This window comes from Bombina bombina, chromosome 7 (genome assembly GCF_027579735.1).
Source record: "Bombina bombina isolate aBomBom1 chromosome 7, aBomBom1.pri, whole genome shotgun sequence".
Lineage (NCBI taxonomy): Eukaryota > Metazoa > Chordata > Amphibia > Anura > Bombinatoridae > Bombina > Bombina bombina.
In genome coordinates, this window is record NC_069505.1 from 472,415,658 (window position 1) to 472,429,967 (window position 14,310).

Here is a 14,310-nt window from a genome sequence, read left to right on the forward strand (position 1 = left end):
GCTGCCATCTAGTGCTCTTGCTAATGTATAACATTGTTATAAAACTGCTGCCATCTAGTATTCTTGCTAATGTATACCATTGTCATAAAACTGCTGCCATCTAATGCTCTTGCTAATGTATAACATTGTTGTAAAACTGCTATCATCTAGTGCTCTTGCTAATGTATAACATTGTTGTAAAACTGCTGCCATCTAGTGCTTCTGCTAATGCATAACATTGTTGTAAAACTGCTGCCATCTAGTGCTCTTGCTAATGTATAACATTGTTATAAAACTGCTGCCATCTAGTGCTTCTGCTAATGTATAACATTGTTGTAAAACTGCTGCCATCTAGTGCTCTTGCTAATGTATAACATTGTTGCAAGACTGCTGCCATTTAGTAAAGCAGACACGTGCACACTCCTGAGCTTATCTTCCTGATTTCCAACAAAGGATAACAAGAGAATGAGGAAAATCTAATAATAGAAGTATATTGGAAAGTGGTTTAAAATTGCATGTTCTATCTGAATCATGAAACTATAATTTTGAGTTTTATGTCTCTTAAAGTATTATTTGCCATGCTAATGACATTGAGACTATCTTATTAAAGGGATATTAAACCCAATTTTCATCATTCAGAGCATGCCATTTTGCACAACTTTCTAATTTACACTCTACTATCAATTTTCCTTCATTCTCTTGCTATCTTTATTTAAAAATGGTTCAGAACGCTGGGTAGCACTTGCTGATTGGTGGCTACATTGGCTACACCAATCAGAAAGCGCTACCCAGGTGCTGGTAAGCTTAAAGTACTGCTTTTCAAATAAAGATAGCAAGAGAACAAAGAAAATTGATAATAGGAGTAAATTGGGAAGTTTCTTATAATTGCTGCTCTATCTGAATCATTAAAGAAAACAATTGGGTTAAATATCCCTTTAACAATTTATTGTAGACCTATTGTAGACCTACTGATACTTAATTTTGTTGGACTATCTATATTTAAATTTACAGTCTGTCTATACATTATGGACTAATTTTAGCCTACATATTCTAATAAGGAGCAGAATATTATAGACATTGCAGTTTCAACCAATTGGGTTTTAACATGATGTTGGAACAAGAAGTGACATCATCAGACGTCTGCCTTGTTTAACCCAGTAGGAGCAGCCGCGGTCCGCCCTTGATAAAGCCTTCAGACTAAACGAATCAGTGGATTAAGAGGAATTAATGGGTCCTTTATTTTAATATTAGTCTGAGCGTACTCCTATGGCATGATGCGAGCGCCGTTTCAGCAAAGTACTGATTGAATTTTTGGAAGTCGCTACAGTAGCTAGTATAAGTGTATACAAACAGATTTAATTGAGAATATACATTTGCATGATTAATAACTAACTGCTGCACATAGCTTTGATTACATTGAATTCACCACCATATAGACGGTCGTATGTTCTGCTAAACAGCACGATTATACAGTTCTTCTTTCGTTTTACGGTGTCCCAGCAAATGAGAATAGTGTCAACTGTTACAATATGGGTGAGCTGACAATAATATTAACATTCTTAGTTGCCAATCTCATGTAACAATGTTTGAGAACTAACCCTTGCAAATAATTGACTAGTGTGCTAATTGCTACAATGCAACATATATCAGAGCACCACACGACTATTTTGATACTCTATTAGTATTTGGAACTAATATAACTAATAGTAGCACCTTTACGATTTTTATCTTGCACTTAAAGGGACAGTCAACACCAGAATTTTTGTTGTTTAAAAAGATAGATAATCCCTGTATTACCCATTCTCCAGTTTTGCATAACCAACACAGTTATAATAATACACATTTTACCTCTGTGATTACCTTGTATCTAAGCTTCTGCTAACTGCTCCCTTATTTCAGTTCTTTTGACAGACTTGCATTTTAGCCAATCAGTGCTCACTCCTAGGTCACTTCACATGCATGAGCTCAATGTTATCTATATGAAACACATGAACTAACGCCCTTTAGTGGTCAAAATGCATTCAGATTAGAGGCAGTCTTCAAGGTCTAGGAAATTAGCATATGAACCTCCTAGGTTTAGCTTTCAACTAAGAATACCAAGAAAACAAAGCAAAATCGGTGATAAAAGTAAATTGGGAAGTTGTTTAAAATTGCATGCCCTATTTAAATCATGAAAAAAAAATTTGGACTTAACTGTCCCTTTAATATTTCTAGCAGACCCTTTTGGAAATGGATAAAGTGCTGCTTATTCATATTACAGACACTATAGATTCCAAACATTACAATAGTCGTACCTATTCTTTTGCGGTTTAATTAAAGTGATGGTAAACTCTCCCCTATATAAAAACATATCTGGAATGTTAGTGATATTTTAGATGGAGTTTAATTCATCAATAGTAATGAAGATGCGCTATAACTTACTTTTTTGATATAGCACTAAAATTCAAATACCCAGCGTGCCCTGACACCCACTTCAAAAGTACATTTTTCTGTGAGCACATTTCTGATATTTGACACATCATACACACTCATCTGTGCCCTGCATCCCCCAGACACATCAGACATACACACTCGCTGTGCCCTGCATCCCCCAGTCACATCATACACACTCGCCTGTACCCTGCATCCATCAGACACCTCACACACCTACCGTGTGTTCCTCAAACTCATCAGACATGAACACTCACCTGTGCCCTGCAACCCCCAGACACATCAGAAATACATATTCGCCTGTGCCCTGCATCCATTAGGCACCTCACACACTTACACTCACCTATACTGTGTGTTCCTCAAACTCATTAGACATGAACACTCACCTGTGAACTACAACCCCCAGACACATCAGACATACATACTCGTCTGTGCCCTGAATCCCCCAGACACATCAGACATACACACTCATACACTAACATGTGACCTGTTTCCTCAGGCATGTCACAAACATACACTCACCTAGTATTCAGTTCCTTTATTATCTACAAATACAGGCGCATTGAAGACTCACCTGATTACCCAACACAGTATGATATAATATCATGAAGACATGCCTTATTACCCAACACAGTATAATATCATAAAGACGCCTGATTACCCACCACAGTATGATGTGATATCATAAAGACATGCCTTATTACCCAACACAGTATGATATATCATGAAGACGCCTGATTACCTAACACAGTATGATGCGATATTATAAAGACATGCCTTATTACCCAACATAGTAGGATATGATATCAAGACGCCTGATTACTTAACACAGTATGATGTGATATCATGAAGACAAGCCTGAGTACCCAATACAGTATGATGTGATATCATGAAGACACGTTTGATTACCAAACACAGTATGATGTGATATCATGAAGACACGTCTGATTACCCAACGCAGTTTGATGTGATAGCATGAAGACAAGCCTGATTACCCAATACTGTATAATATGCTATCATGAAGACACCTGAATACATAACTCTGTATGATGTGATATCATGAAGACAAGCCTGATTACCCAACACAGTATGATGTGATATCATGAAGACAAGCCTGATTACCCAACACAGTATAATGTGATATCATGAAGACTCGCCTGATTACCCACCACAGTATGATGTGATATAATGAAGACATGCCTGATTACCCACCACAGTATGATGTAATATCATGAAGACACACCTGATTACCCAACACGGTATGATGTAATATCATGAAGACATGCTTGGTTAACTAACACACTATGATATGATATCACGAAGACGCCTGATTACACAACACAGTATGATGTGATATCATGAAGACATTTTTGGTTAAAGGGGCAGTATACTAAAAAATAGTTTTTCCCTTAATGTGTTTCCAATTACTTTTTTACCAGCTGCAGGGGATAAAATGTATGCGATTTGCTTTTTAAGGTTAATTTGTGTATATGAATTAGCTGGTTATGTGTTTTGAGGCCACAATCTAATAAAATAGGTTGAGCGTGTAGGTATAATCAGATCTCATAACTATCACATTGTGTACATATACTTGCTTCATTATCTTATATCTGTCCGTAAACCAATCACCAATACTGAAAGAACAATGGAAAATTAACATTTTATTACCGTATCTCTTCTATGCCCCACTGGAAGTGTAATTTCTTCTGATGGCTCTGTTTACACAGCTTGGCCTTAAGGACAAAAACTTTCAGAATAGGTGGGGATACCAAAGGCTAAATAAACTATTTCAAATGCCTATATAAGTGTAATGGAAATACTTGTAAACATTTAATACACTCCAGCAGGTAAAGTGGATCATTGGGAACAAATTAAAAGGGAGAAAATTTTTGAGTAACCTGTCCCTTTAACTGACACCGTATGATGTAATATCACAAAGACACGTCTGATTACCCGACACTTTTGACTTTAATGGAAGATAAGAACCACAGGCTTATGAAGTATGCCCTTATTTCCTATAAAGTGTAAGCGTAGTTACTTCATAAGATACAGGACACAAAACAAAAAAGATAGCACTAAAATAAAGCAGCATATGACCCAGAGAAGATCAAAAGTATGTTATATTTATTAATATCAATTATAAGAATGAAAATTATAGTGTATTAAATCAAAACATACAAAACTTGGATGTATATATACAAATTGCATAAACATAAATATGAGAGGAAGCAGAATCGGTGCTCGAGTGAGATGGCGGCACACTAAGTAATCTCTGCATCTCCCGTACATTACTAAGCATTAAACCAACTCTTAATAATGCCCTAAACTATCCTACAGCAGGGGCCTTTGAGTATATTTATATAAAACTTATCTGCACATAGGGGCTTCTTGCCATGAACTTCTACTCAAATAAATGCACATTTTATTTAGGCCACATGATCAATTGTCTATTCAAATCCATATAAGGCCCACAGGGATGACAAACATGTTGGGACATCTCATAACTGCTTGAAGTCCAGAGAGGGCCTTGAAAAGCGTGTCCACCCAGAGGATGGCATGTAGTCATCATCAGCACTATTGACATTGTGTGGATGACGACTATGTGTCACCCTCTAAACTTAAAAGGTTAAGTTCTGATTTCCCTGATTTTTTTTCATATGAATTTTCTGATGACTAGTAAGTTGCGGTTTCCAAGTAAAACATTTACCACATTCAGAACAAGAAAATGGCTTCTCTCCTGTATGTATTTTCTGATGACTAAGAAGAGTTGATTTCTGAGTAAATGATTTCCCACAGTCAGAACATAAATATGCTTTCTCTCCAGTATGAGTTTTCTGGTGATTATTAAGGGTAGTTTTCTGAGTAAAACATTTCCCACATTCAGAACACGAAAATCCTTTCTCCCCTGTATGAATTTTCTGATGCCTAATAAGATGTCCTTTCAAAGTAAAGCATTTCCCACAATAAGAACATGAAAATGCTTTCTCTCCTGTATGAATTTTCAGATGATCAATAAGAGACGATTTCCAGGTAAAAAATTTCCCACAGTAAGAACATGAAAATGTTTTTTCTCCTGTATGAACTTTCAGATGGCTAATAAATTGTGATTTCCTTGTAAAACATTTCCCACATTCAGAACACACGTTTCCTACGTGGCTTCCTTGATTTTGAAGAAGATTGAAAGAAGTATCTGTACACTGACCACGACTAGGATTATTAGAGCTTATGAATTCACCTGTTGAAAGGAAATAGGAGTAATGTTATATATTAATGACAATTATTTTATCTTGAGGACATTTTAGCTGTTCTGTATTAGCATCTACTATAAGGGTGAAGACCAGCTATGACCCTACACCTCTCCCCTGGCTCCATGCTAAGGCATAAGGGGAGTTTACTGGACATTAGAGAATAGTTTAAGGTCTCCTCAGCCTTCACATTTGTCAGTTACAAAGTGAATTATGTTGTATTTTTTTTAATAAATCATCTTTTTATTGAAGCAAAAGATTGTACAATTACAGCAGTTAACATTAAAACGAGAAAAAAAACATCATATTGTAAACATTAGGATACGTAACTGAGTTGTACGGCTTACAAGCTTGGTAGTAAAATAGCTGCTTCGTTTCAAGATTCTATATTTATATAGAATTATATTGTATTAGGTAGGGTTTAAGATTTAGGTTCCCTTAAGGGTCTAAGTCAGTGTTGGAGCTCATGGTCAGCTTTGCTAGACGTGTCAGAGAGAGGAGTAGAAAAAGAAAAAAAAACAGAATTTATGTTTACCTGATAAATTACTTTCTCCAACGGTGTGTCCGGTCCACGGCGTCATCCTTACTTGTGGGATATTCTCTTCCCCAACAGGAAATGGCAAAGAGCCCAGCAAAGCTGGTCACATGATCCCTCCTAGGCTCCGCCTTCCCCAGTCATTCGACCGACGTAAAGGAGGAATATTTGCATAGGAGAAACCATATGATACCGTGGTGACTGTAGTTAAAGAAAATAAATTATCAGACCTGATTAAAAAAACCAGGGCGGGCCGTGGACCGGACACACCGTTGGAGAAAGTAATTTATCAGGTAAACATAAATTCTGTTTTCTCCAACATAGGTGTGTCCGGTCCACGGCGTCATCCTTACTTGTGGGAACCAATACCAAAGCTTTAGGACACGGATGAAGGGAGGGAGCAAATCAGGTCACCTAGATGGAAGGCACCACGGCTTGCAAAACCTTTCTCCCAAAAATAGCCTCAGAAGAAGCAAAAGTATCAAACTTGCAAAATTTAGTAAAAGTGTGCAGTGAAGACCAAGTCGCTGCCTTACATATCTGATCAACAGAAGCCTCGTTCTTGAAGGCCCATGTGGAAGCCACAGCCCTAGTGGAATGAGCTGTGATTCTTTCAGGAGGCTGCCGTCCGGCAGTCTCGTAAGCCAATCTGATGATGCTTTTAAGCCAAAAAGAGAGAGAGGTAGAAGTTGCTTTTTGACCTCTCCTTTTACCAGAATAAACAACAAACAAGGAAGATGTTTGTCTAAAATCCTTTGTAGCATCTAAATAGAATTTTAGAGCACGCACTACATCCAAATTGTGCAACAAACGTTCCTTCTTTGAAACTGGATTCGGACACAAAGAAGGCACGACTATCTCCTGGTTAATGTTTTTGTTAGAAACAACTTTCGGAAGAAAACCAGGTTTAGTACGCAAAACCACCTTATCTGCATGGAACACCAGATAAGGAGGAGAACACTGCAGAGCAGATAATTCTGAAACTCTTCTAGCAGAAGAAATTGCAACCAAAAACAAAACTTTCCAAGATAATAACTTAATATCAACGGAATGTAAGGGTTCAAACGGAACCCCCTGAAGAACTGAAAGAACTAAATTGAGACTCCAAGGAGGAGTCAAAGGTTTGTAAACAGGCTTGATTCTAACCAGAGCCTGAACAAAGGCTTGAACATCTGGCACAGCTGCCAGCTTTTTGTGAAGTAACACAGACAAGGCAGAAATCTGTCCCTTCAAAGAACTTGCAGATAATCCTTTCTCCAAACCTTCTTGAAGAAAGGATAGAATCTTAGGAATTTTTATCTTGTCCCAAGGGAATCCTTTAGATTCACACCAACAGATATATTTTTTCCATATTTTGTGGTAGATTTTTCTAGTTACAGGCTTTCTGGCCTGAACAAGAGTATCAATGACAGAATCTGAGAACCCTCGCTTTGATAAGATCAAGCGTTCAATCTCCAAGCAGTCAGTTGGAGTGAGACCAGATTCGGATGTTCGAACGGACCTTGAACAAGAAGGTCTCGTCTCAAAGGTAGCTTCCATGGTGGAGCCGATGACATATTCACCAGGTCTGCATACCAAGTCCTGCGTGGCCACGCAGGAGCTATCAAGATCACCGATGCCCTCTCCTGATTGATCCTGGCTACCAGCCTGGGGATGAGAGGAAACGGCGGGAATACATAAGCTAGTTTGAAGGTCCAAGGTGCTACTAGTGCATCTACTAGAGTCGCCTTGGGATCCCTGGATCTGGACCCGTAGCAAGGAACCTTGAAGTTCTGACGAGAGGCCATCAGATCCATGTCTGGAATGCCCCACAATTGAGTAATTTGGGCAAAGATTTCCGGATGGAGTTCCCACTCCCCCGGATGAAATGTCTGACGACTCAGAAAATCCGCTTCCCAATTTTCCACTCCTGGGATGTGGATTGCAGACAAGTGGCAGGAGTGAGTCTCCGCCCATTGAATGATTTTGGTCACTTCTTCCATCGCCAGGGAACCCCTTGTTCCCCCCTGATGGTTGATGTACGCAACAGTCGTCATGTTGTCTGATTGAAACCGTATGAACTTGGCCTTTGCTAGCTGAGGCCAAGCCTTGAGAGCATTGAATATCGCTCTCAGTTCCAGAATATTTATCGGGAGAAGAGATTCTTCCCGAGACCAAAGACCCTGAGCTTTCAGGGGTCCCCAGACCGCGCCCCAGCCCACCAGACTGGCGTCGGTCGTGACATTGACCCACTCTGGTCTGCGGAAGCTCATCCCCTGTGACAGGTTGTCCAGGGACAGCCACCAACGGAGTGAATCTCTGGTCCTCTGATCTACTTGTATCGTCGGAGACAAGTCTGTATAGTCCCCATTCCACTGACTGAGCATGCACAGTTGTAATGGTCTTAGATGAATTCGCGCAAAAGGAACTATGTCCATTGCCGCTACCATCAAACCTATTACTTCCATGCACTGCGCTATGGAAGGAAGAGGAACAGAATGAAGTATTTGACAAGAGTTTAGAAGTTTTGATTTTCTGGCCTCTGTCAGAAAAATCCTCATTTCTAAGGAGTCTATTATTGTTCCCAAGAAGGGAACCCTTGTTGACGGAGATAGAGAACTTTTTTCTACGTTCACTTTCCACCCGTGAGATCTGAGAAAGGCCAGGACAATGTCCGTGTGAGCCTTTGCTTGAGGAAGGGACGACGCTTGAATCAGAATGTCGTCCAAGTAAGGTACTACTGCAATGCCCCTTGGTCTTAGCACCGCTAGAAGGGACCCTAGTACCTTTATGAAAATTCTTGGAGCAGTGGCTAATCCGAACGGAAGTGCCACAAACTGGTAATGCTTGTCCAGGAATGCGAACCTTAGGAACCGATGATGTTCCTTGTGGATAGGAATATGTAGATACGCATCCTTTAAATCCACCGTGGTCATGAATTGACCTTCCTGGATGGAAGGAAGAATTGTTCGAATGGTTTCCATTTTGAACGATGGAAGCTTGAGAAACTTGTTTAGGATCTTGAGATCTAAGATTGGTCTGAATGTTCCCTCTTTTTTGGGAACTACGAACAGATTGGAGTAGAACCCCATCCCTTGTTCTCCTAATGGAACAGGATGAATCACTCCCATTTTTAACAGGTCTTCTACACAATGTAAGAATGCCTGTTTTTTTATGTGGTCTGAAGACAATTGAGACCTGTGGAACCTCCCCCTTGGGGGAGGCCCCTTGAATTCCAGAAGATAACCTTGGGAGACTATTTCTAGTGCCCAAGGATCCAGAACAACTCTTGCCCAAGCCTGAGCGAAGAGAGAGAGTCTGCCCCCCGCCAGATCCGGTCCCGGATCGGGGGCCAACATCTCATGCTGTCTTGGTAGTAGTGGCAGGTTTCTTGGCCTGCTTTCCTTTGTTCCAGCCTTGCATTGGTCTCCAGGCTGGCTTGGCTTGAGAAGTATTACCCTCTTGCTTAGAGGACGTAGCACTTGGGGCTGGTCCGTTTCTGCGAAAGGGACGAAAATTAGGTTTATTTTTGGCCTTGAAAGACCTATCCTGAGGAAGGGCGTGGCCCTTGCCCCCAGTGATATCAGAGATAATCTCTTTCAAGTCAGGGCCAAACAGCGTTTTCCCCTTGAAAGGAATGTTAAGCAATTTGTTCTTGGAAGACGCATCCGCTGACCAAGATTTTAGCCAAAGCGCTCTGCGCGCCACAATAGCAAAACCAGAATTTTTCGCCGCTAACCTAGCCAATTGCAAAGTGGCGTCTAGGGTGAAAGAATTAGCCAATTTGAGAGCATGAATTCTGTCCATAATCTCCTCATAAGAAGAAGAATTATTATTGAGCGCCTTTTCTAGTTCATCGAACCAGAAACACGCTGCTGTAGTGACAGGAACAATGCATGAAATTGGTTGTAGAAGGTAACCTTGCTGAACAAACATCTTTTTAAGCAAACCTTCTAATTTTTTATCCATAGGATCTTTGAAAGCACAACTATCTTCTATAGGTATAGTGGTGCGTTTGTTTAGAGTAGAAACCGCCCCCTCGACCTTGGGGACTGTCTGCCATAAGTCCTTTCTGGGGTCGACCATAGGAAACAATTTTTTAAATATGGGGGGAGGGACGAAAGGTATACCGGGCCTTTCCCATTCTTTATTTACAATGTCCGCCACCCGCTTGGGTATAGGAAAAGCTTCGGGGGGCCCCGGGACCTCTAGGAACTTGTCCATTTTACATAGTTTCTCTGGAATGACCAAATTCTCACAATCATCCAGAGTAGATAACACCTCCTTAAGCAGAGCGCGGAGATGTTCCAATTTAAATTTAAATGTAATCACATCAGGTTCAGCATGTTGAGAAATTTTCCCTGAATCTGAAATTTCTCCCTCAGACAAAACCTCCCTGGCCCCCTCAGACTGGTGTAGGGGCACTTCAGAACCAATATCATCAGCGTCCTCATGCTCTTCAGTATTTTCTAAAACAGAGCAGTCGCGCTTTCGCTGATAAGTGGGCATTTTGGCTAAAATGTTTTTGATAGAATTATCCATTACAGCCGTTAATTGTTGCATAGTAAGGAGTATTGGCGCACTAGATGTACTAGGGGCCTCCTGTGTGGGCAAGACTGGTGTAGACGAAGGAGGGGATGATGCAGTACCATGCTTACTCCCCTCACTTGAGGAATCATCTTGGGCATCATTTTCTCTAAATTTTGTTCACATCTATTTAAATGAGAAGGAACCTTGGCTTCCCCACATTCAGAACACAGTCTATCTGGTAGTTCAGACATGTTAAACAGGCATAAACTTGATAACAAAGTACAAAAAACGTTTTAAAATAAACCGTTACTGTCACTTTAAATTTTAAACTGAACACACTTTATTACTGCAATTGTGAAAAAGTATGAAGGAACCAAAATTTCACCACAGTGTCTTAAAGCCTTAAAAGTATTGCACACCAAATTTGGAAGCTTTAACCCTTAAAATAACGGAACCGGAGCCGTTTTTATATTTAACCCCTTTACAGTCCCTGGTATCTGCTTTGCTGAGACCCAACCAAGCCCAAAGGGGAATACGATACCAAATGACGCCTTCAGAAAGTCTTTTCTATGTATCAGAGCTCCTCACACATGCATCTGCATGTCATGCTTCCCAAAAACAAGTGCGCAATAGAGGCGCGAAAATGAGACTCTGCCTATGATTAGGGAAAGCCCCTAGAGAATAAGGTGTCCAATACAGTGCCTGCCGGTTATTTTACATAATTCCCAAGATTAAAATAATTCCTCAAGGCTATGGAGTATAAAATATGCTTATATATAAATCGATTTAGCCCAGAAAATGTCTACAGTCTTAAAAGCCCTTGTGAAGCCCTTTTTTTCTTTCTGTAATAAAAATGGCTTACCGGATCCCATAGGGAAAATGACAGCTTCCAGCATTACATCGTCTTGTTAGAATGTGTCATACCTCAAGCAGCAAAAGTCTGCTCACTGTTCCCCCAACTGAAGTTAATTCCTCTCAACAGTCCTGTGTGGAAACAGCCATCGATTTTAGTAACGGTTGCTAAAATCATTTTCCTCTTACAAACAGAAATCTTCATCTCTTTTCTGTTTCAGAGTAAATAGTACATACCAGCACTATTTTAAAATAACAAACTCTTGATTGAATAATAAAAACTACAGTTAAACACTAAAAAACTCTAAGCCATCTCCGGGGAGATGTTGCCTGTACAACGGCAAAGAGAATGACTGGGGAAGGCGGAGCCTAGGAGGGATCATGTGACCAGCTTTGCTGGGCTCTTTGCCATTTCCTGTTGGGGAAGAGAATATCCCACAAGTAAGGATGACGCCGTGGACCGGACACACCTATGTTGGAGAAAAGGGAAGGATCAGGAGAAGAAAAAGGAGGCCCATATCTGTGTGTGTAGATCTGTTATTTTTTTAGGGAGGATATGGGGCTTTCCAACATTTCTAGGTAGTCCATAGTGTTACATATTTCTTTCCAATTTGGAGGGTTAATCTGTTTCCAGCATCTAGCGATGGCCAGTTTGGCTGCTGACAGTAAATAGATGGCATAGAGTTTATTTGAAAGTAGTAAGTGTTTTAGGTTTAAGTGGAACAATGCAGTTTGGGCTGTGTTTGGAATTAGGAAGCCAAGGGAGAAGCATTTGTTGAATAGGGAAGCCCAGAAAGGTTGTAGTTTTGGGCAGTCGCACCAGATGTGCGTGGGAGAGCCCACTTTGCCTCAGTTTCTCCAGCATACAGGAGAGTTCACGTGAGAGATTTTGAAAAGTCTTAATGGAGTAAGGTGCCATTGAGAGAATGCTTTAAGGTATAAATCTTGTATCGTTGTACAATGTAGGGTGGATTTGGTAGAAGATGTAGCAGTATGTTGTATTTTTTAACTATTATTTTTCTTTAAAGTATTTAGATTATAGCATTTAAAATTGTGTTCACAGAAATTTTGGTATTATTTCAATTCCTAAACTTTAGTTATAACTACTGCTTGTGGGCACAAAGAATTCTGCTTTATTTTTTTATTTATAGCAGATGTTCTATATTTGTAACGTTTTTTCCCCTCTTTACTACATGCTGAACTGCTGGATCGCTAGGCAACATATGCATTTATAGTGTAGTTAAATGGTTATTTTCTAATTTCATAATCAATCATTCCTAAAGTGGCATGAAAACAAAATTTATGCTTACCTGATAAATTTATTTCTCTTGTGGTGTATCCAGTCCACGGATCATCCATTACTTGTGGGATATTCTCCTTCCCAACAGGAAGTTGCAAGAGGATACCCACAGCAGAGCTGTTATATAGCTCCTCCCCTAACTGCCATATCCAGTCATTCGACCGAAACAAGCCGAGAAAGGAGAAACCATAGGGTGCAATGGTGACTGTAGTTTAATCTAAAATTTTGACCTGCCTTAAAATGACAGGGCGGGCCGTGGACTGGATACACCACAAGAGAAATAAATTTATCAGGTAAGCATAAATTGTGTTTTCTCTTGTAAGGTGTATCCAGTCCACGGATCATCCATTACTTGTGGGATACCAATACCAAAGCTAAAGTACACGGATGAAGGGAGGGACAAGGGAGGTACTTAAACGGAAGGTACCACTGCCTGTAAAACCTTTCTCCCAAAAATAGCCTCCGAAGAAGCAAAAGTATCAAATTTGTAGAATTTGGAAAAAGTATGAAGCGAAGACCAAGTCGCCGCCTTGCAAATCTGTTCAACAGAAGCCTCATTTTTAAAGGCCCAAGTGGAAGCCACAGCTCTAATAGAATGAGCTGTAATCCTTTCAGGAGGCTGCTGTCCAGCAGTGTCATAGGCTAAGCAGATTATGCTTCTTAGCCAAAATGAAAGAGAGGTTGCCGAAGCCTTTTGACCTCTTCTCTGTCCAGAGTAAACAACAAACAAAGCAGTTGTTTGTCGAAAATCCTTAGTAGCTTGTAAGTAAAATTTTAAAGCACGAACCACGTCCAGATTGTGTAAAAGACGTTCCTTCTTTGAAGAAGGATTAGGGCACAAAGATGGAACAACAATCTCTTGATTGATATTCTTATTAGATACCACCTTAGGCAAAAAACAGAATTTATGCTTACCTGATAAATTACTTTCTCCAACGGTGTGTCCGGTCCACGGCGTCATCCTTACTTGTGGGAATATCTCTTCCCCAACAGGAAATGGCAAAGAGTCCCAGCAAAGCTGGCCATATAGTCCCTCCTAGGCTCCGCCCACCCCAGTCATTCGACCGACGGACAGGAGGAAAAATATAGGAGAAACCATATGGTACCGTGGTGACTGTAGTTAGAGAAAATAATTCATCAGACCTGATTAAAAAACCAGGGCGGGCCGTGGACCGGACACACCGTTGGAGAAAGTAATTTATCAGGTAAGCATAAATTCTGTTTTCTCCAACATTGGTGTGTCCGGTCCACGGCGTCATCCTTACTTGTGGGAACCAATACCAAAGCTTTAGGACACGGATGAAGGGAGGGAGCAAATCAGGTTACCTAAACGGAAGGCACCACGGCTTGCAAAACCTTTCTCCCAAAAATAGCCTCCGAAGAAGCAAAAGTATCAAATTTGTAAAATTTGGCAAAAGTGTGCAGTGAAGACCAAGTCGCTGCCTTACATATCTGGTCAA

At 40.3% G+C, this 14,310-nt stretch overlaps 1 protein-coding gene across 4 annotated transcripts in view; it reads right to left on the reverse strand.

The window, feature by feature from the left end:
• The window catches only part of LOC128666755 (oocyte zinc finger protein XlCOF7.1-like), a 278,254-nt gene that overhangs the window by 57,337 nt on the left and 206,607 nt on the right, over positions 1–14,310 (reverse strand). The window contains exon 12 of one of the 4 annotated variants that reach the window (XM_053721525.1): positions 4,512–5,644. The exons of the other annotated variants lie outside the window; for them this stretch is intronic. Within the exon in view, the coding sequence (XP_053577500.1) occupies positions 5,028–5,644 (617 nt within the window). The 3' untranslated portion in view covers positions 4,512–5,027. Of the gene's footprint in view, positions 1–4,511; positions 5,645–14,310 lie in introns of those variants that run through there. 4 annotated transcript variants of the gene reach the window in all.